At 26.6% G+C, this 22,921-nt stretch overlaps 1 protein-coding gene across 2 annotated transcripts in view; it reads left to right on the forward strand.

Moving 5' to 3' along the window:
• LOC129972968 (zinc transporter 6-like) overlaps positions 1-13,567 on the forward strand; it is a 76,202-nt gene extending 62,635 nt beyond the window's left edge. For both annotated transcript variants that reach the window (XM_056087297.1, XM_056087296.1), the window contains exons 7-14: positions 1,389-1,469; positions 1,554-1,589; positions 2,319-2,462; positions 3,620-3,739; positions 5,030-5,132; positions 7,266-7,382; positions 8,080-8,184; positions 9,485-13,567. In XM_056087297.1, coding sequence (XP_055943272.1) covers positions 1,389-1,469; positions 1,554-1,589; positions 2,319-2,462; positions 3,620-3,739; positions 5,030-5,132; positions 7,266-7,382; positions 8,080-8,184; positions 9,485-9,976 — 1,198 coding nt within the window. In that variant the 3' untranslated portion in view covers positions 9,977-13,567. The remainder of the gene's footprint in view (positions 1-1,388; positions 1,470-1,553; positions 1,590-2,318; positions 2,463-3,619; positions 3,740-5,029; positions 5,133-7,265; positions 7,383-8,079; positions 8,185-9,484) is intronic.
• Positions 13,568-22,921: the final 9,354 nt, after the last annotated feature.

Raw genomic sequence — 22,921 nt, forward strand, 5'->3', positions numbered from 1 at the left:
GGGGTAAAAATGTCCAGTAAGCACATTCTTTCTTAAAAGATCCCTGTGTTTCCCTTACATGTGATCGACATGAGTCAGAAATCCCTATCAGAATCTTATTAATATATTGGCACTGTGAAGAAATATTTTCCCTATCAAAATCTAAGGTTATATAAGGCAAGGGATAATTTATTTCGGCCCTTCTTCCCCACTTCGGCTTTTGTCTGCGCTGCGGCGGACGTCTTGTCCGCGTCTCTGCTTGTAAATAATTATGCTTTCCCGAGCGATATTAAAAAGAATTTAAAAAAGATAAAAAGTCTCTTCACTGCTGGTCATAACTGCATCATGCTTAACAACAAATAATATTACATATTAAAAAGCCGACAGGATTTCGAAAAATATTATATATATATACTGATTATGCAGAGTATTTTATTGTTGAGGCGATGAGCATCGTGAAAGTAATAAATTAATTAAATATTACAACATTATGTATGCAACAAATTTTCATAATATATTATCAAAATTGATCAAAAAGCAAAAAATGAAAATCTTCATAAGAATGAATTTTTTTAAGAAAATGAAATAAAATTTTAATGCTCATTTTTAAAAATATTTTTTTTTAATATAGTAGCCTTTCAGATGGATGTAAAATTTTATTTAAAAATTGAAACTGTCAAAATATACAAAAGTTCTATAACATTTTATTTTTCCATATATATGTAAACATAACTTTGCAGATGCATGGCAGAAAAGAAAAAGAAAAAAAAAAACTGTTGATATTAACTTCAATTTATTTTTCCATGGAAGCCATAATTTGCACACAAGGAAGAGGCAAAGAGTCATAGTCAACATAAGAACAAAAGATAAAAAAATTTCCTTTCGGTGATCTTAATCCTGAGAGATTCTGAGAGGGATTTCTTTGATATTTTTGGACTCAGGAAAAGGAATCTTAGTTTTAAAAAGATTCTAAGTCATCTTTCTGAAAGTGAATATCTTTAAAAGAATGTTGTAGCGTTAGAGATTTTTATCCCTTCTGTCAGTTTGAGAAGCAAAGAGTAAGCAATTTTTTAGAATGTGTGTTAGAAATAATTAGATAAAAAAAAAGGTGGGATTTGGGCCAGATTACATGAGAGCACTTTGGAATTAAAAAAAAAAAAAACATAAATTAATTTAAAATAAAAATTAAGACATTAATTAGAATTTAAATTAAGAAATATCATTATAAATATATATGTAGGAATATATGCTTAGAATTCTAACTAAATATGTTATAAACTTTAAAAAATGCTAATTATTTTGTCCATTATATCGTGATTTTGCTGATGGTTATTATTTTTAAGATTTCTTAAAAGTTAAACAGACCATATTTAATCATTAACAATTTTCTAATTATTTATTTATTTCAGGTATGAAAGATTAGAAGTTCTAGCTGTTTTTGTATCAACAACATTCACATTAGTTAACTCCATTTTTATAATCAGAAGGAGGTAAATATATCTCTCTGATAAAATTGCTTTACTTATATTGTAATATTAAAAATAAATTATACAATATCCCTATTTTCATTTCAGTATTTGGAGGTGGATTCAGCAAGCTCAAATACACACGTAAGTGTTATTTTTTTTAGGCAACAATATTTTTAAAAATAAATAAATATTTGGTTATTTAAAACCAAAGTTAAAAAAATTTGAATACAATATACATAATATAATATTATTTTAATTAATAATTTCTACGTCTTGATTATATATTTACATTTCTTTCAGTTCCCTTTTACAGGTAATAATAGTTGTATATATCATTTTATTTCGCTGAATTATGGACAGTAAAATGCATCTGTTATATTGAATAATAAATTAGAATTTTTAAAAAATTTTGTAAAATTTATTGTGAAATGATAAGCATAATCCTATTTAAAATGGCGTAGAATATCTTCAAAATAATGATAAAATATTCATTTTTTTAATGTATGATGAGGCAATTGGGGTTACTCTTTTTCCTGTGTTACTTCTATTTTTCTTTTGCAGAAATTCTAAATGGTATATTAATATTATATTTAAAAAATAATGTTTTTAATCCAAAGCTCTTACATTTGTAATATATATTTATGTAGCAGAAAATAGACTGCATTTTTTGACTTGTATTTTGATAAAATAAAAGATCTAAAGAATGGGATATATATATGTTTCTCATTATGAAACATTATTAGGATGCTCTTTTTAAAATAAAACAACTCATAGGCATATTATACTGTTTTTCAATTTAAATTATGCAAATAATATGTGAAACACGTATTGTTTTCTTTTCAACCATTTTTTTTTTTTCTTTCTTTTTAGAGGTCTGTTGATTCCTGGAATTGTATTAGCCTTTTTATGTCATATGCTGATAACATATTGCATGAAAAATAAAGGCCTAAATTTAGTTATTTGTGCTTCTGATTCAAGCTGGCTTCAGAATCGGATGTCATTTTTTAATCAGAGGTAAACTTAAACTTGGTTTTTCCTTTTATTTCATAAATGTTCACCAACTAAATATAAATACCTAGAAAAAATTTATGAATTTCTAAATTATTTCTTGTATTTTCTGAGATGAACTTCATTTCTATAATCTAAATATTACATACTGTTTTTTTCAAGCTAAATTTTGTATAGTATATATATATATATATATATATATATATATATATATATATATATATATATATATATATATATATATATATATATATATATATATATATATATATATATATATATGAATACTATTGATTTCTGATTTTTTTATAATGTTAATACAATTTTTTTGTTGATGCCAAATTATCAATATTGGTATTTTAAACTTTTTGTGTTTTTAATCAAACTGAGCTTGTTTATTGATGTTTGCAAGTTGTCATTTATACTGATCTGGATATAGAAAAGTCATTTTCAAGAGATTGATTGTAAAATTTAATTAGTTTTTAAATTTCCTATTGCTACAGCACTTTTTTTGTTATTTAATTTTTATCTAATTTGGATCAAACTGCAATTTTATGAAGAAATGTTTTTTTCCTACAATTCATCATTTTATGAATATATTAATTATTTTTAAACATTGAGGATAAAATCTAAATTTTTGGCAATTCTAAGAATTAAAATATATATTTATATTTTTAATTTTTTTATGTTGATTGCTCTTGATTTTTAATCGTTTTTTTTTTTTTTTTTTTTTTTTTTACTTTGCTGTTTGAGAGAATTATTGATCTCTTACATTGCAGTAATTACTTGCTCAAGAGATATACTTTATTGTATCTAAAAAATAACTTTTATAAATATTTAAAATACATTTTTAATAAACTTTCTATGTATGGAAATTATATTTTATATTTGATTAATGCTTTTAATTTGTTTTATTACCTTCTCTTATATATTTTATAAACATTTCTTTTTTGATTATTAAAAAAGGATAGTACAATAATATTGACTGGTTAATATCATATTTTATAAAATTATGTAGTCCATTTAAGAAAATCAGATTATTTATCAGGATACATTTAAAATTACTGTTCTTGTCTGTAAATGCAGATTAAAATAATGTTATATGATTTTTTTTCTCTCTCTCTCTTTTTTTTAATGTTTTATATATTATATTTGATTTCCAGCTTAAGCCATGTTGTTCCTGGTGTGACAACCAACTCATGGCCCCGGTTTAATCCATTCTCCTTGTTAGGATGTACAGCTGGGGGAATTTTAGTATTAACTACATTTCTGGTTGATATTTTGTAAGTCGTTTCTAATTTGTATTTTTTTTACCTGCAATTAACAATGCACACTATCTTGAAAATTATATATATATTTTTAAAGATTGTATTAATATGATGCATGAATTTTATTTTCTTAAAGAGATATTTGTCTGCTAATTTTAACTGCATTTTTATTTAGAATTCTGTATAGAACTTCCAATTTTTGCCTTGTTTTCTATGATTTTGCAAATTTTTTTGTTTGCCTCAATCTAAACATTTTTGTTTTGCCAAAATTCAGTATTTATAGTTTATTTACACTAGGCCTTACAATCTATAGTAATTATTCTTAATAACTTTTGATTAATGGCATATTATGCTATTTTTAATGATATAGTCTTTTCATGTGTTTTAGTAAAGGTACAATAGATGATATAGCATATTAATTATTAACTCTTTTAATATTTTTTATTCAGATACATAAGTATTTTCTCTATTTTTAGTCCTCTCTTTAATTTATTATTTTTGATAGTGGTTAGATTGGTTGCATGATAGTTAATGCTTCATTTCAAGGAAAATTTAACTTTTTGGAATTTTGTGTTATACAAATCTCATAAATAAGTTCAAAAACTAGAATTGCAATTTTTAGGTTAAAAGCTGATATGAATTTTCAACCATGGTACAAATTAAGCATATAGGACATAGTTGCAACATATAAATGACTTACACGTAATTATTTAATGAAAAATGACTAATTAATGAATATAAACTTATGACATATCAAAAGCAATGTTTTGCAATGAAATAAGCAAATCATTGCAATGCATTGTACTTATCATTGCACTATCAAATAATAAGAGCATTTATTACTGATGCAAATCATACTAATTTTGAGTAATAAATGTTATGTTATTAAAATATTTTGTGATGTTACTCATATATGAATAATATACATATATGTATTATATCCTCTGATTATTACAATATACAGCATATTTATATTTTATTATGATGTAAAAGTGTATTTATGAATATAGTTGAAAAATATAAATATAAAATGCATTCTTTGATTACAAACACTCAGTTTAGGAAACATTCTTTCTTATTTTGCTTGTATTGAAAGTGCTTTTATTATAGTATATGTATGTCAAATTGTAAAACAAAACCCATGACTTGTATAATATCATTATTAAATGTAGTTAAAAAAATTATGAAAGATTGCATCAATTTTTTTTTCTCCGATACTATATGTGTATGATCTTTGTCGATCTATCCCCGCTTTAATAAAATGAATATTTTTCAAATCAGCTTATAATGTATGTTTGGTTTCAGTAATTACCACAGTGCTGATGCTTTAGCTGGTATTTTCATCTCATTCCTAATCTGCCTCACAATGTATCCTCTGAGTGCCTACAGTGGGAAGATACTTTTACAAGTAATTGCTCATGCTAAAAAATTTACTGTTTTAAAATTTTTGTTGTTTATATGATATTACAATATTTTTTCTAATGTATAATTTCTTAATCAAAATGTCAAAACTTTTATTTTATTATCATACAGCTGCCCTCAGAGATTAATTGAAGGTAGCCCATCACTGAATCTAATATAATTAATTATAAAATTCAAAAATTGTTTACAGTAATTGTTATTATTGTACTTAATACTAATAAATTGAAATTAAATAATATGATATACTATATGATAAAGCTATTTTCAATTTAAAATTACTAAACATAATGAACTGTTACTTTAGAACAAGATGGTGGATAAAATTGGAGATTCAAACAACTTATGATGATAAATCATCTAAAGTGTATTTTAAAATATATGAATTTTTGTCTAATTTTTTAGATAAAACGATAAAATCAAAAATAGATAATTTTCGGGGATACATCGATTTTCACTTCAGTGTTTGAGAAAAGCAAAATTAAATCTTCTGTTTACAGAACTGTAAATGAATGCACTTATCCCTATTGCTACTTAAATATTTATTTATATTCCTTATTATATTATTGCAAATTTTAATTGCAGCTTAATTTCAAGTAAAAAAGGCATAGAAATAACAAAATATATTATTAAAAAAAAAATTTTAATGCAATACTCTTTATAAGTCAAGTCAAGAGTATTTAAAGAATAATAATGTGCTATTAGAAAATGATTATAGAATTATGTATTTATGAAGTATATAATTTTATAAATATTTAAATTATAACGTTAGCACTTATTTAGGCTAAAAAAACTATTTAAATTGAATGCTGCTTCAATTTAACTATTCTGTCTGTTATCTAATTGAGTTTGTTGAAAGATTGCTTTGACATAATTAAAAATAAAACTAAAGATTTGATACAAAATCTCACAAAAAGTCTATTGTTATGAAATTTATCAGTATCAGTTGATAAATTCATAACAAAATTCTATTTCATATATAGAAACATCTCTTTTTCTGACTGTGAATGAACCACAAACTACCCACTTTTCTGCAACCTATATTGTTTATTAATCCCCCCCCCCTTAAACTTGTGTGATAAGTAAAATTTTTCTTCATGAACGATTTTGATAACAATTCATGATAATTAAAAAAAACTAAATAATGTACAAAACTTAAACCAGTATCATTAGTGAAATAAATGTTTTTCTTTAAAGTGATGTAAAAAATATTGTGCAGTAAAATCCTTTGGAAGTTAATGATTTGTAAACATCAAAATTTGATTAAATTTTTAAATAATTAAATGTGACTCAGAATTTCTTAAAATTCTTTACAAAATCAGTTGAATATGGAATTTTTTTTATTAAAATTGGTTAAAACATTTGCTATAACTTTATTTGTGTATCATTAATTCTTGTTATATTTTCTAATTTTAAAGTTACTGTGATATTTTCTGGTTAAAATGAAGTCATATATTTACTTTTGTAGACATATGGAATAATTTTAAAATACCTTTTCCTATGTCATATATCTTAACTGTATCATGTTAAATGAGTAGGGCATTTGTTTTCATCTACTGAGAAGAATTAAATTGTACAGTTAAACATATAACAAAAATCAAGTACAGATTGAATAATTGTCTGTCATTTCTTGTTAAAAATTGATTCAAAAGGGTTGTCAATTTTTTTAATTATGTAAATTAATAGTAAAATTAAAATTTTGCAAAAGTTATTTTATTTAGAATTGGATTTTTTATGGTGATATAATACTAAGGAATAAAAATATATTTATAATACCATTTTTAAGTGGTTTTTTGACCAGAAATTATAGACTTAAAAATTGTCTACTACAGAAAATTGGATTTTAATGGAGAAAATAAAGTTTTAATTATTTTTCTATTTCATTTTATTTTACTTATCATAATCATAATTAAGTTTGTATATCATAATCATAATTAAGTTTGCATTTATGAATATTGTGCACCAAATGCTGAATCTTAATAAATAAAAGGCTTGAAACACTGAAAACACATATTGTTATTAGTTGCTGATATGATCATTTATAATGAAAAGTTTAACTACTAATTGCTGTTAGCTTTCTATTTTGATTTATATTAATTCGATGACTTGAAATTTATTATAGGGAACACCTCCACATGTTAAAGATTTATTGGATAAATGTCTGAGAGAAGTGTCAACATTGGATGGTGTTCTTGAATTTAGAAATGAGCATTTCTGGTTGTTAGGATTTGACAAAATAGTATGCAATTTTTTTTAATTGTATTATTCTATGATTACATGTAATGTTCTTTTTTTTTCCGCTATTATGCTTATTATTTAATCACAGTTTTAAAAATCATGTTTATGTAAAATAAAAATAGAATAGCCATTTGTTGTTTTTAATTCTATAGACATAGCTCAATTAGAAACTATTTCTACTTATGCAAAATAATTTAGAATTTAAAATTCTTAAAATGGGGGAAAAAATGAATTATCATTCAAGATTTGAATTTTTTTCCCATTAATGTTATGAGAAATGCAAAAGTCACTCTTTCCCTTGTTTTTTAAAGCCATAATTTTTTGCTAATTATTTATATCATAAAATTTTACTAAATGTGGATGCATTGTTACATATAACTATAAAAGTCAAAGACTGATTTTTACAGTTATTGTTTACAGTTTTACAATTATTAGAATGAGAATCAGAATAAAATGCTTTTTCTCAAAATGAAATATATTTCCCTGAACTGAGTATTTGTGACTCCAAGACATTATCTATATAAATTATTTACTGTATTATTAGTAACTCATTGAAATCTAATATAAATATTTTAAAGTAAATAGAATTATTTATCTTATCATATATTTAATTTGAGTTTATTTTTAAATTAATGACGTTTAATTTTTGTTCTTTTGACTCTAATATATCACTTTGAATTTGTGTTTTCTTTTTAAAGGTTGGTACTATACATGTGCGGATACGTAGAGATGCAAATGAGCAAATTGTCTTGTCACATCTATTGAATAAGTTATCATCAATGGTTACTGATATAACTATACAGGTAATTTGCATTTTCTTATTTTTTGAAAAACAAGTGCTGTTTTTTTTTTTTTTTTTTTTTTTTTAATGAACAATAAAATATGTTTGTCTTTCTCAAAATGTCTTTTATCAATATATTATCATAATGATATATTATGATAGGATAAAGACAAGATTTTTTAAAATAAAATCTAGCCTTTCATTCAGAAAACAATGCTATGTTTCTTTGAACAATATCATCTTCTTTTAGTCAAAATATTAGTTATGAATGTTATGTATTATTCAATATTATTATTGATTTATCATTATTTGCAGACTGTGGTAGAGTTTTTCTTCAGGACTGAAATATCATATTTTGAACAATTATCTACTAAATATTTGCCATGTTGATGGACCTTGCTCATTTAAAATCTGCCAAAACTGAAAATTCTCCTATTTATGTGGAAATTTAAAAGAGTTAATTAATAACTTAGTTTTAATTATTAATGGTGACCCGGACATGATTATGGAAATTATTATAATTGCTGTTATCAGAAGGTTGTTAATTGTCATTAGTCTAATCGCTAAATATTAATATTCTGGAGTAAAAGCACCAAGGATTCATTCAGATTAAAATCCACAGTTTTTATTCACACCTTGCATCTTACAAAGTTAAAGCATACCGTCCTCAATTAGAAAATCCGTCAAAATCCAGGCAAAGACTTCTACTCTTTGCCTGGCGGCTGAATTGCTTGCACAGGCTCAAAAGTAAGCAGCAGCATGGAGGGATCGGCTTCACCATAGTTTCAAAATAGGGTGTTTGATTAGAAAAACTTATACAGTTATGATATTCAAATAAGTTAATTATTTCTATATTGCACAGTGCAGAAAAAAATGTCCACTGTATTGAACAGGAAAATTGCATAATTTTTGTAAAGTGATATTTTTATCATTAAAAATATATGAAGTATTAAGAGGCTTTTACAAGTGCATTGTTTTTAAATTCTAAAATAGAAATTCATTTAGTTTCAGCATTAAAAAAGAGCATAAATAAAAATAATAATACCAATTCCCCCCCCCCCCCCCATGAATTGTAGAAAAATGAAACACAGGAAAAAATAAGACATTTTTGGTGAAAGAGGTTGGAAAATAGGAATGAAATTATAATTTAGAATTTTTTTTACTCTCTTTACACTTAGCACTTTGCATAACCTTACAAATATGCTGTTTTAAGAGTTGTTATGCATTGCTATTTTTTATTTATCATTTTTGTTATAAAAAAATTTTAAGCTCTGAAAAAATTATTTGTAAATACATTGATTTAATCTTATGCTTTTTAACAGATTTTCAAAGATGAATGGACTTGGAGTAGTGGTACTAGACAAATTCTTGGTGATCATTTCTTGAAATTTCCCACAGGAAGTGAGTCTTATTCATTACCAACAACAGTCACCACATCAGTTTCCAGTACTGAAAAGGAAGTTATTTTAAACCCTAATTTGTCTTACAAGAATTCTTATGCGTCTGCATATACTGCTCCTAGTACTAAAACCCATGATTCCAAGAAAACACCTGGTAGCTATGCTACCATTCCCTTACCACCATCTTTATCTTCATCTCATTCTCCCAAATCACCAGTGCAAGAATATTCAATAGATATGACTTCTGAGGCAAATCTTGCGCAAACTCATGCATCCTACGATACCAGTCCTCACTCAGTTCGTCAAGTCCCTTATAGTTTGCAGAGTGTGTCAAGTACAAATAAGTATAACAGAGAGCTTACAATAAATCCTCTTTTTACTTCTAAATCAGATTATGTGAAATATAAGAGTTGATATAGTCATATTTTACTTTTAATAGCAACATTTTAACATTCTTTCTCTAGAGACATTTCTGGGAAATGATTGTCTTTTTGGACTCTCTAAAAACAAAAGGTCAGATTTTGTGAAATATTCTTTTTGAGATTTGTGTACATATCCTTGGTCAAAGACAGTGCTTTAGGTTTACTATGAAAATAAATTTATCTTAACTATAGTCATATTCTTTAGTTTTGTTTTTATAAGGTAAAAGTGTGTTTATGTGTATATAAAATGAGACAAGTTAATGTTTCTGAGTTTTATATATTGAAAGTTTTTAGTTTGCAGGTTTTGTGTAAATGTGATGCCCTATTTATCTTTTTTTTTTTTATATGATTTATGGGCCATGTGCGCTTTTTTTTTTTTTCACTTCTGCTTTTTATAGTATTTAAATTGTTTCTTCATTTTTAAAATAAATATTATTTTAAATGAAGGTTTCTAGAAACATTTTTAAAGCTTGTTAAGCATTAATATACTTTATTATTTTTGTTATATTTAAAGATTTATAGTATGGAAAATTTCATGAAATAGTCTAGGGATATACATGTTTACATTTTGAATGTTTATCAAGAATCTTTCAATAATTGTTAATTTCTGTCAACTTAATCTGCATTATTTTTATAAATAATCTTAAGAAAATACTAGAATTGCTTATTGTGAATTTAGCATTTGAAATCTGTCTTTTTTGTATTCTGATTAAATTTTGTTTATAAATCAAATGTAGTTCGTAATTTATATTTTAAATGCTCTAAGTTTTATAATCTCTTAAATTTTTATAGATAAAAGGCAAAATTTCTTTTCTGCTATGCAGATAGTTCTAAAAAGAAATGCATGAGTTTAAAATAATACTTTGCTATAATTTAACTTCAGAAATAACATGTATAACTTGTCTTGTTATTTAACTGTATTTTATTGTGATGTAAAACTTAATATAATAAGTACCAATTTTACATCTTAAGAAATAATTATATATAAATTATGGAAAAAAGGTTTCAAAATTAATTTTTAAAAATCTGAATCAAACTTATAAAATCAATTGTTTTGTGAAATCTTAAGTGCACTGAAAATACTGTTCTGAAGTGCCGCATTGTAAATCTACTTAGGACTTTTGTGATGAAATATTTCATTTTTTATTTGTGAAATTTAAGATTAAAATAGTGAGAGCCTTTAATAAAAAAATTATTTTTGTATATTTTTGTGTGAATAGGCAGATGTTTGCATTTTTTTTTTATATCCACAAATGTTTTTGGCTATTTATGTGTTGTGCAAGATGCTCAATTTATTGCCAATTATATGCATGAATTGTATGATTTTTCTTTCAATTAGATTATCATAATGTATATATTTGTTCAAAATCAAATTATTTTTAATAATCTAAATTTTTTATGCTTACATTTCATGTTGTATATCAATATAACATGCACATCATAATAGGTTTAAATAAATGTTGAACAACATGCAATGGCCTTGTATCTTATATGTAGCACTTTAAAATGATCTTTATAAATGTTAATCATAACTGGTTTTACATCATGTGTGCATTTGTTTTGTTATACCACATGATTTTTTTCTGTTTTTAATAATTACTTGATTTTCTTACAACATAAATAATGTGAACATCTTATCTGTGATTATGTTAAGGAATCTATATATTTAAATAGTTTATATTTCTCAGATTTTATACATAAAATATATAATTTAAAACAAAATGCTTTAGAATATTTGGAAAAATTATTGTGGCAACAACATTTCATACACACTAGTTGATTATACTGGGGTAGGTACTAACTTTTTCTTTGAACTTTAGTAGTGTGTCAAAATTTAATTTTTAATGGAATGATGTTGATGAAGGCAAAAGCACAATTTGATTGTGGTTCCATGAAACAAAATAAAGTATTTCTGAACATGGGGAATTTAGGCAACCTTATGGATGTTTGCCATACTAGTTTGTAAAATTGAAACATTGAAGACTTAGATGACATATGTTGTGTCTAATATTACAGAATAAATGTTGAACAACATGCGGTGATCTTGGTATTCTTCAAACTACAAAAGATACATATATTGAAATTTGCTACAATAATTGGCCTCATTGCAAATTCAATTATGATATTTACAATTTCAAAAATATATATTTAATATTTTGTTTTTTAAATTAGGGGAAGATCTTATGTTTATGCACCTTGTATAACATAGCATGCTTCATAGAATATTGTTGATATTAAATAAAATTAAAAACATCTAACTGTTTTGTTATTTTGACAAATCAACATTTTTGATTAAAAGATTTATTTTGATATTTTTCATTTATGCTATTTCTGCTTGTGTAAAGAAAATTAATAAAACTCTACAGTGTACAAATATACACATTATGTTAATCACCTATTTTCTTATGTGGTTTGTAGTCAGTTGCATATTTTTGTATTAGTTAGAATTTTCCTTCAGAGGCAGTTATTTTCAACAAATCTTTGTGACATGAAACTATCCTCATTGCTTCATTCCCTTTGTAATATGAATTATTGCAAATGATTTAAATGAATTCATATTTGCACAACATCATTTGTTAAAATGATGTTATTTCATTTGTTGTGTCACAGATTGTATTGCATTAAAAATGCTTAATTTGCATTATTTTTTTTAATTTAAAACTTTTTAAAGTGAAATTTAGGTTGCATTAATTTTTTTTTAACTTTAAAATATACAAGAAAATGCTTTTTCACTGTTTTTTCTTTTATTGTTTTTATTCATTTTAATTTTTACTTCGGTTAAAAAAATATAAATGATATATATAATTGTATTAAAAGTGTGAATGGTGTTTCGCCTATTATCTATTGCCAAAAAAATTTTATTGGGAAATAAAACTATACATTTATAAAAGAACTCTATTTTCATATTTGCATTAGGAATTTAATAGGAGGCAATGCTGTCGTTTCTTCCTATCCCCTCTAATTTTTTAATGGAGTGGGTAGGTAATTTTTATTTATTTAAATGGGGGAGGGGGGCTAATGTATTTTTTGTAAAACAGAAACCTAGACTATATTTAACTAGTGCATAATGTGGTAATTATAATTATAATTTTAAAGGCAAAATTTTATTGCCAGCCTAGGACACTCTAAAACTTCGAGTGATTCTGTAAACATGGATTAATAATACATTAGAATCACTTTGCTGTATTTGTTTCTATTGTTGTTTGATGCTTCAGTACTTAAAAGTAACAATCTTTTCATTCATTATAATACCAGGGAAAGTTATATTTTCTTCATTTTCTGTTAGGTGTAAAGTTTTCTCTTGGATTCCTTTGATTTTTATGTCTATTGAAAGAAATTTTGATTTTTTTCAACATTAATAATAATAAAGTATCAGAGGTATTAAATGTGCTATGCTTCACTTATATTTATTAGACAGTATTATTATACAGACTGTTAACTGTGGTGCTCTCTAAAATAGGTATTTAATATAAGTAAAATAAGTAAGTAATAATAATTTTTAGTAGAAGTGATTAACACAATTGATATAAAATTTTAATAATAATAACCTGCTTTTAAATTGACAAAAAATACTAGAAAGTAAAAATCCTTGATATTTCTTACATTGTAAATATTTCACTTCATTGCTGTAATGTTTGTTTTGGTTTTTCAATAAATTTTTATCTTTATATCAGTTTATTATTCAAGTACTTAAAAGTAGCAATGTATTACCAAAATTTATATAGGAAAGTAAAAATATAAATTCAGAAATATTGTATGTAACTTTAAAGTTATTTTTGTACATTTTGCCAAAGTTTTATTAAAATATTTTCAAAATTGATTTATTAATACGCTATATTTTTTCAAAGTTACAAATTATTTTTTATTTTAATTTATTACTTTCACCCAGAAAATTTTTTAGTTTTAGAAATGTTTATCAATAATACAATAAATATTTTGTACTTTTATTATAAATGAAAACAATTTTTAAATGGAACAAAATTATGGAATGTATATGTGAATCCTTTACTTAACAATTTTCTACATTCCTCTGGTGCTAGTGTTATTGAAATGTGGTAAATTATTAATTATTGCATAAAAAGTTAAAAATATTAGATATTTAACTGTAGAATTATTCCTTTATCATAAGAACAGAATCTAAAAATGTGCCTCAAATATTGTAAAATGTTTTTTTTTATTCTGTCATACCTAATGAGTGCAATTAATTAATTTTTTTTCAGTTATGAAACTAAATAAATTTTTAAAAGGATCAAATGTTTTGAAAAACATAAAGAAAATTTCTAATTCTGTTATTGTAAATATTTTATTTCAAATGCTGGTGAACTGCTTAATAATTTGTATGGACTAAAAGTAGGCATGGAAAAATTTTAGCTGGCAGCTTTGTAACTGAAATGTTTGTTTGTAATAAATAATGTAAAATAAATACCTCTAAGAAGTTGTATCTTTGGATTACTTTAAAAATTTGTCATTTTTTTTAGAGATTAACTTCTGATTTTTGACTTTCATAAATTCTTCTTTTTATTAATTCGTTTGGTATCTGCCATAACCTTAACTATTATTTATTATTTATTTATTTTTTTTGGTTGGAAGGGAATCGAGCAAAAATTAAAGGATCCAGTCAGTCAGACGGCAAAAACATTTTTTTTATTTATTCATGTTTAATATCAGCATTGCTCAGGCTTATAATTTCCTCATATGACTACTTATTTTATTTTAAAACATTGTAACTAACTTTCTACTGTTCCTTCTTATTAATTAATATTAAAAATTTGCCAAACGCTTGCCATGGTGGAACTAGGATTATCGCCCCAAAACCAGATTTTTAGGAGTTGTAATGACAGTGAACTGAATTGGCATAATTAGCACCATAGAGAAATTTTACAATGGTGACGTTATCATATATTTTAGTTTAACACATAAAATTCAATTATGTAGCAGCTTTCTCTTTACAGGCATCAAAGCTGTCATGATAGACTTACCTGTTACTTTCCTGTTGTAGAAATTCTCCTTTTCTTTTTGAATAAAGAAGAGTTTAAGTGAACCAGTTCTGGAAATAAATAAAATTGCTAAGTGCGCCAATGCTTAAATTATAGAAAAAAATATAATAATCGGGAAAAAAAATTCGAACTCGGGATTTTGACAAATTTCCGTGCTTTAGACCTCTTTTATTTCGAAAAACGCATTTTTGGAAAATGTCTGCCTATCTGTGACTGAAAAACGCTTTCAGCTAGATGATTGAAATTTGGTAAACGGTCTTAGCACCAAATTTGTGGATTTATATCAAATTTTGACCAAAAATCCTTCAGAAGAAGTCTAGCTGTTAACATGATAGCTACAAACCAAAAACAATAGATTTATAAAATTCTATACACATATTTAAGATTCATACTGTAAATGCCTATAAAATTTTGAGTCAAATTCAACAAGGTGTTAACCATCTATCGGTCTGTACTTTCACAAACGTGACAATTCAAAAACGCAATGACTTTAAAATATCAAATTAGGTATTTAATTTTGTCACTACAAGTATAGTTCTGCGCCAAATTCTTTGTTTCAAATGGTTGGGGGAAACGTGTCTATACTATTAATCGCCAAGAATCACATGATAGATTAAGTAAAAAAGCTAAATTCACGCCAATGGTTAATATTTCGTAATTATTGTACGCCAATGTTATGTAAGGTGTCTTTTGGGACAACAACCTTTAATAGAAAGTATGTGAAAAGGTTTTGGGGGAAATTACGCCCTCTGGTTCATTTGTGCATTTTACTATTATCATTTTAAAATCAAAATTTGCTGGTTGTCTACCTGTTGTTCAGTCTGTTTGTGTATATTTGAACGTGATAATTCAAAAATGCTACCAATTAAAAAAGTGAAATTGGTGTGTGATCTTGCCGTAAAAAGTTTCGCCCTGTATAAAAATTTTAGGTGCATTCGGCTTACGGGAAAATGGAAAAATTGTTCTCTTCCCAGTATAATGAATTTAAACATAGAACATATCATATTGTGGAAAATATACACAAAAATAAAGGAGAAACTACACCAAACCAACCACACGAAAATGTTGGTATTCTATTGCTATCGGAATATTTTTTTAGGTTGCAGTGGTCTTATGGTGGTTTATACAATCTAATAAAGAATAACAGATGTTTATAATGTCCAGATCCATATTTTATAATGAACTAGTCCCATATTGATTGCTAAATTGAATAAATTCAATTATATTTCTCATGCCTAACTTAATGTTAATGATTCTTTCAATTAAGTATATTTATGCATCAAATTGTGATAGACATTAAAGCTGCATTATTTTAATAGCTTTAGATTGGATAACCATTTATCAATCGAATAATGCAAATAAATTTTCTAATGTAGTCAAATTCTATTGCAGTGTAGTGCTATTTAAAACGTTAATCTCTTCTAATTACAAGTTGTCTTTCACACTTCTGTAACTTCAATTTCCGATTATTTTCTGAAATTATGCAGAAACACTAAATCTTTATTCGGCTTTTCACAATGGAAGAAAACCAAGTGATTAAACTTTGATGAAACACTGAAAATGGTTTTAATAACATTGCAACAATGAAGTATATTATTGAAAGTTATGCACAAAGAATAGTCAGAATTTAGAAGAAAAGAAATTAAAATTTTAGATGGTGTAAAAAATTGCTTTTATACAAGTATATTTTGGGTAGCTATTATGGGAAAACACCGAAATCTCTCTTAATTTCTACTTAATTAAAAATTCCTCACGGCAAGATGGAAGACAAAGGTAGATAAATTCCTTTATATCTAAGTTACTGTCTGGCAACATAAATTGTTGATGTTAAAAATAGTCAAAATTAGGGCGTGGAAACCAGTTTTCAGCCCCTAACTTGATATTGCAGTTATGGAAAACCTTTAAATTCAAAAATTGTTCGTCTTAATGAGGCGCTAATTTGACTAATAGGACTTATTTTTCTATATTTAATATTACGAAAATATAGCGAAATGAAAATTCCAACCCTCATCCCCCCCATCATTTCCATCCCCTTTGAACTAGAGGGACCATTTAGGAATTCGTCTGAGATTTTTACATTTCTAACATATTCCGAACCAGTTAAAATCCAAACAAAACTACTCTGGTTATCCTATTTACAAGATAACATGGTCAAAGCGTTATACGCATATAACTTTTGAACAAAGGGTGGTTTTGATTTCTAGGCACCATGATCGTTAAAGAACTGAAGAAATTTTCCAGCAGTCTTATCATGAGAAACATTTCGATAAGTAGTCTTCCTATAGGAATCTACTTTAAAAATCGATCAGATGTGCACATTCCGTCACTGCAAAAGTTTATTTGTGCCAAATTTGATAACTCTGTGACATTGGTTCCTTACCGGGATAATCCCCACCCCCCTAATAGTCACTTAAGCCTTCCAAGGAGACAAAAGCAGCTTTAGAGGATATATGGTGGTGGTGTTGCAGCAATGAAGAAGAGCAATCGTAGCATACTTACTTGTTTAGAAAATTAATATAATAACATGCTAGAACTAGAAGATTTACATAATATGAATTTGCCTAGTTTGATTTTAGATACACAACAAATACAGATGCAGCAGAATCATCAAATTTAGAAGAGGAATTCGTATAACTCACCACAAATGAAGGACTAAAAATAATATTCAGGAATGGATGCCAAGAGTTCTGGCTTCAAAAATCAATACTAACTCTTTACCTTGAACTTTGGAAAACAGTACAGAATTTTTTATTGCTTTTCATCTTCATTACATTGGGATAAGTGGGTCCAATTCAAAAACTGCCTTAAGAAAAAGAACGGACTGCATAGCGCTTAGATGTGGTAATTTGCAATAAATTGATAAAACGCCGCCAAACTCCACCATTTCATTGACTTTTTTTTATATTCCTGGTTGATTTTGTGTTTATTTTTAAACCTTTTTTGTTAGTTCATTTGTTGGGTGTTTTCATTTCTACTTTATGATCCTGAATAAATAGATAGACAGATAAAATTGTTGCATATAATATGCAACAATATTTAATATGATTAAATATTATGAAGGACATAGACTAATTTTTTTTCTTGTATAGGGAATGGTGTTCCAAAAAAGGTTCGGACTATCTGCTCGAGGTCAATGGAGCACCAATTCTTTTTTAATAGAGATGTAAACTAAGCAGATAATAAATAAATGCTTCTTTATTTTTCAACAAAGGAAGAAAATCATGCAATTAAATATTTAACGAAATAATGAAAACGGTTTGAATTTCATTGCAATAATATAAGTATTGTTGAATTTTTTTATATTTTAAAATGAAGGGAAGATTGTACCGCAGCTGAAATGGTATCATTAAAAAAATATCTTATCAAATTTTAAAATAGCGTCATTTATTTAATATAATAATGTTTTGAAAATTATCTCAAAAAAACGCCAAAATCTCCATTAATCTTTAGTTAATCGAGTTCTAATTAAATTTAAAATAACATTCTGAGATATATATTTACACCCTCCGAAGTATAAATGTGCTATTTCGGTTAATCTAGTTCTATATAGCTCGCAGAGCGCCAATAGAAAAATGCTTATTCAACTTAATTATTACAGAATGGCTATTTAACATTATCACTTCAAAAAAAGAGTAAGAACTGATCTTAATTTCTTGATAAAACTAATTTTTCTCTCTATTTCTTCAATTGGCAACTTTCTGTAATTGCAGGCGATTTTTTGTTGAAAGTAAAAACTTAGAATTCTTTTAAAGATAAAAGAAAGTCAAATGGATAATATGATACAGATTTCCTTACATAATGATCAATTTCCTTACATAATATTATAGTAAGAACGCAAATGTGCCACTACTAATATGGATACAGGCTTGGCAGAGACTAGCAAGTAAATGGCATACTCTTTCGAAGATGCATCGAGTTTCACGAACAGTAGCCGCCGCAATTGGAAGTTTCTCAGTGATATTTTCATTAGAGTCAATTTGAGTCCTGTAGACACTGCATTTTTCGGCCTTACTTGTATTTACTTATATTTACTTGTTCTACCTACACTTTTCATTTCCTACACCATACTGCTGTACGAAAAATGCTTCTTTATATATATTTTACCTATCCTTAAAGTTTGGCCTATGAATTTAGAGACACTCTGTATATTGGATGTCAATTATTATAAATATCGACTTAGAATCTTGAGCTAAATTCATACAAAAGAGTGCATCAAAAGAATTCGAAGGGGGGGGAGAGAAATCTACAATGTCCTACAAATAAAATGGTTGCAGGAAAATGGTATAAATGATTCTATGACAACCACAAAACCAAATTATCATATATGAAAATTGAGCTACGCTTTTAAACAACAGAAATTTGTCAACGGAATTCATCGATAAAAGGGTAAAAAATATTTGAAATTTTTCAAACAGGACATATTGGCTCAATATTTATTGCCAGTTGCTGACATATTGTATCCCAAAAATTTTGATTAAAGTAAGATTTTCAACCAAAAAAATTTGAAATTTATAAATTTGCTTCCAAGTGCAATAAGTCTTCAGGTAAAGAAAATAAGTTTACAGATATCTGCAACGGATTCTGAATGGTTACCGGATTAATGACGCGCGGCGATAGCGACAAAATCGAAAACTCTCAAACATTTTGGAGTTTTGGCGATAAGGCGATTCGGATCGAAGATACTATAATTTTCTAGGCTATTCTTTGCTCTGTCACAGAAACTATAAAACCCAGGAAGACAAAGCTGGAAGTCAGTCAGTATTGAATCAACAGTGAATCGGCAATTGAGTTCCGGTGAAGAGAATAATCAGGGGAGAGTCACAGACGATTCGAGAGGCGTGAATAGTTGTGAGAATTCTCTCTCCTTCGAGTTCTTTCTGAGTGCCTTTTATTCTCTCAGTTTTTAATTACCAAACTGCTGCTTATGAGTTGCTATTTATTGCAAGTACTGTTCTGTATATGCTTTGTCTGTGTCCTACTCTGTTTACTGCAAGTGTTATTCTTGTTACGCTTCGGCTGTGTTTATCTTCATATTTTAGTGCGTCGTTATTTGTTATTGAGCCTATTAGACTATTCAACATATAGTCACTGCACTGAACCTTTGATTTTCGGATTAATTTTCCGTAATAATAAGCTTATGTTCATGTCATTTGTCCAGATTTTATTCAGAAAATTTAGACCACTTTCTTCACCGTATCTAAATCCTTTATACTATGGTATTTGGGAGATTTTAGAGGCTAAAGTTAATGCTAAACTACAAAGAAGTTTTGATTCTCCTGAAGCTTCCGTACTTTATAATGATAAATTAGAATAGAATGAGATAGAATATCTCTTAAAATGATTCGTGCAGCAATCGGATCATAGCTCAAGGGGTTAACTTCGGTCATAGCTAATTACAGCTGTTAATTCGAATAAAATTATTTCAAGGTAAACTTTCATTTGAGATGTTCATCATATGGTTTAATTATCATTTCCAATTTTATATCATTAAAATAAAATGATTCAATATTTTTAATAGGATTTAATAACCATCCTGTAGAAAAGATTTTCTTTATCGAATTTGTGTACATATTGTTGTAATTTGCATTTTAATATTATATTATTTCCGGTGCGAAAACATCAAAAATTTAGTCTTCTAATGGGTTTTTATACGGAATCATTAAAACTGATTAAATTCAAAAACTAAACCAGAAATCTTCTCAGAAATTAGCATAAATGAACTAGAAGAATGATTCCTTGTACAATATGAAACGAATAATGCTGTAAATTTTGTTCTATTAGCTTTTACTTATTTAACATTTTCATATTGTTGTCAGATTTTAAAATTTTTCGGCATTTAATATTATTAGATTTCAATGGCAATATAATCTGTTTCTTCCCTACATAATGGCAAGTGTATTATTTTCAAACTACATTCCAAAATACGTTTATTTTTTCTGTCTAGCGAAACATTCTTTATCTGTCTAATTAATATTTATAATAAAAGAGATAAAATAAATTTTAATATTAAATCACATGTACTAATCACTGTTCTTTCTTCGCACGAATATTAACCCGCTAAAATTTCTGTTTTTCGCCGCATTAGAACAAATAAAAATAAAAACTCAAACAAGTAAACATTTACAAAGTGTTTTAAAATGTTGAAGAACGATTGAAGCGCACTACGGCCGTCCTGCAGAAATTTCACTTGAACGCGCTAGACGCGTTACGGACGACGAAGAGGTTAAAGCGACGGCTTTCAAAAATAAATAAATAAAACCAAAAAAAATTTACGAGGGGGGGGGGAAACACTTGGGAAGTATTTACTTATAATTTTTTTTTTTTCGTCATAGGGATAGGTCAAAACAAAAAAATAAGATGAACATTTGTGATTAAAATCTACAAGTAAATTCGATTTTTATTATTCAATTTTTTATATGATTAAAATTCAGGGAGAAAATGACTTGCAAACAATATATTTCATTCAAATCTTCTGCTCTAAAAATTTATTACTTTTTTTACATACATAAAAAAAGACCTATTTCTCTTTGATATCTATTATTTAAAATTTAAATTAATTCACTTGTTTTCCAAAAACAGCATTCACTTTTTTTTCAAAACAATCAACAAAACACCACCACTACTTTTGTCTTCCAAGAAATACTACAAAGAAACTCATTTCACTAAACACTGCTTGCACCGCTCAAAACCGCAGTTAAGAACGGAAAAGTCCGTGCGCGGCCACGTGTCGCGTTTGTAGTATTGGTCGCAAAAGACGTGACGTACGAAAGGAACAACAAAGAAAAAGAGCGGCTAATTAGCGGTCGCGGTCGAGCTGTTTCTCGAAGATCGCCATTTCTTTCTTCCTTCTTGGCCAACTTTGCCGTCCTGCAGAACAATGGACTATTGTTATTTTTATTCTAATTATTTGTGCACTGATAGACACCGGCCGATATCTTTTTTTAATATTATAGTACATTCTATATTGCCTAATTGAGGATTTTTCCTTGTAACATCCATCATTTACCATTGGATTTACAAATGTTACAAAGCATATTAAAAGTTAACTGCTTTTTTTTTTTTTTTTTTTTTTTTTTAATTTTGTACATTTGCTACTTACTACTGCTCTTCGCAATTTCAACCGACAGATCAAATTTTGAAATTGTTTCTGCAAGGTTTATCTTAAAATTTTGTCATCTTTGGGTAAAATACAATGGCGGATTGTGGCTTTTTGAGGCCCTAGGCAGTGCATTTTATGAGATCCATCTTAACAAGCTAATCAATTCAGCTTCACATTTCAGCACATTTTTGATTAAATAGCATTATTTATTATAAGTTAATTTCTACACTCTCGTATGCGAAATATACAAAGAAAAAGTATAGTATTAAAAAAATCAAACTCGAAATTTTGATGAATTTTTAAGTTTTATATATACCTAAATCCTAAAAACACGTCCGTCTGTAAATACGATAAGTCAAAAAGAGTTTTGAATTATAACAATAAAATTTGATTTATTGGAATTCAAGCCAAATTTGTAGATTTCTGTCAATTTTGAATAAAATCCATTCAGAAGAATTCCACATATCCAGTTATCCGAATCGAAGAGAATACGATAAATACAAAACTTAAGAAGCTAGATGAATAACATTTGTTATATAAATTTAACATTCAAAGTATAGATCCGTAATCAGATTTTGAACCAAATATGTAAAAATCTGTAAATCAAATCGTTTGTCGGTTTTTGCTTCGCATACACGTAAATACCATAACTCAAAAGTGCATGAAATTTGATATGTAATCTTGTGACTATAACCGTAGTTTCATTTCAACCTTCAGTTCCAGTCGGCAGGAAAAAAAGTATCCAAAATAAAGATTTGATTTTCGGTTACTTGCGTACTAACCACTTTTGCCAGGGATTAATCGTCAAGGTCCCACGACGGATTCAATATAAACACTAGAT

The sequence above is a fragment of the Argiope bruennichi genome, chromosome 6 (assembly GCF_947563725.1).
Source record: "Argiope bruennichi chromosome 6, qqArgBrue1.1, whole genome shotgun sequence".
Lineage (NCBI taxonomy): Eukaryota > Metazoa > Arthropoda > Arachnida > Araneae > Araneidae > Argiope > Argiope bruennichi.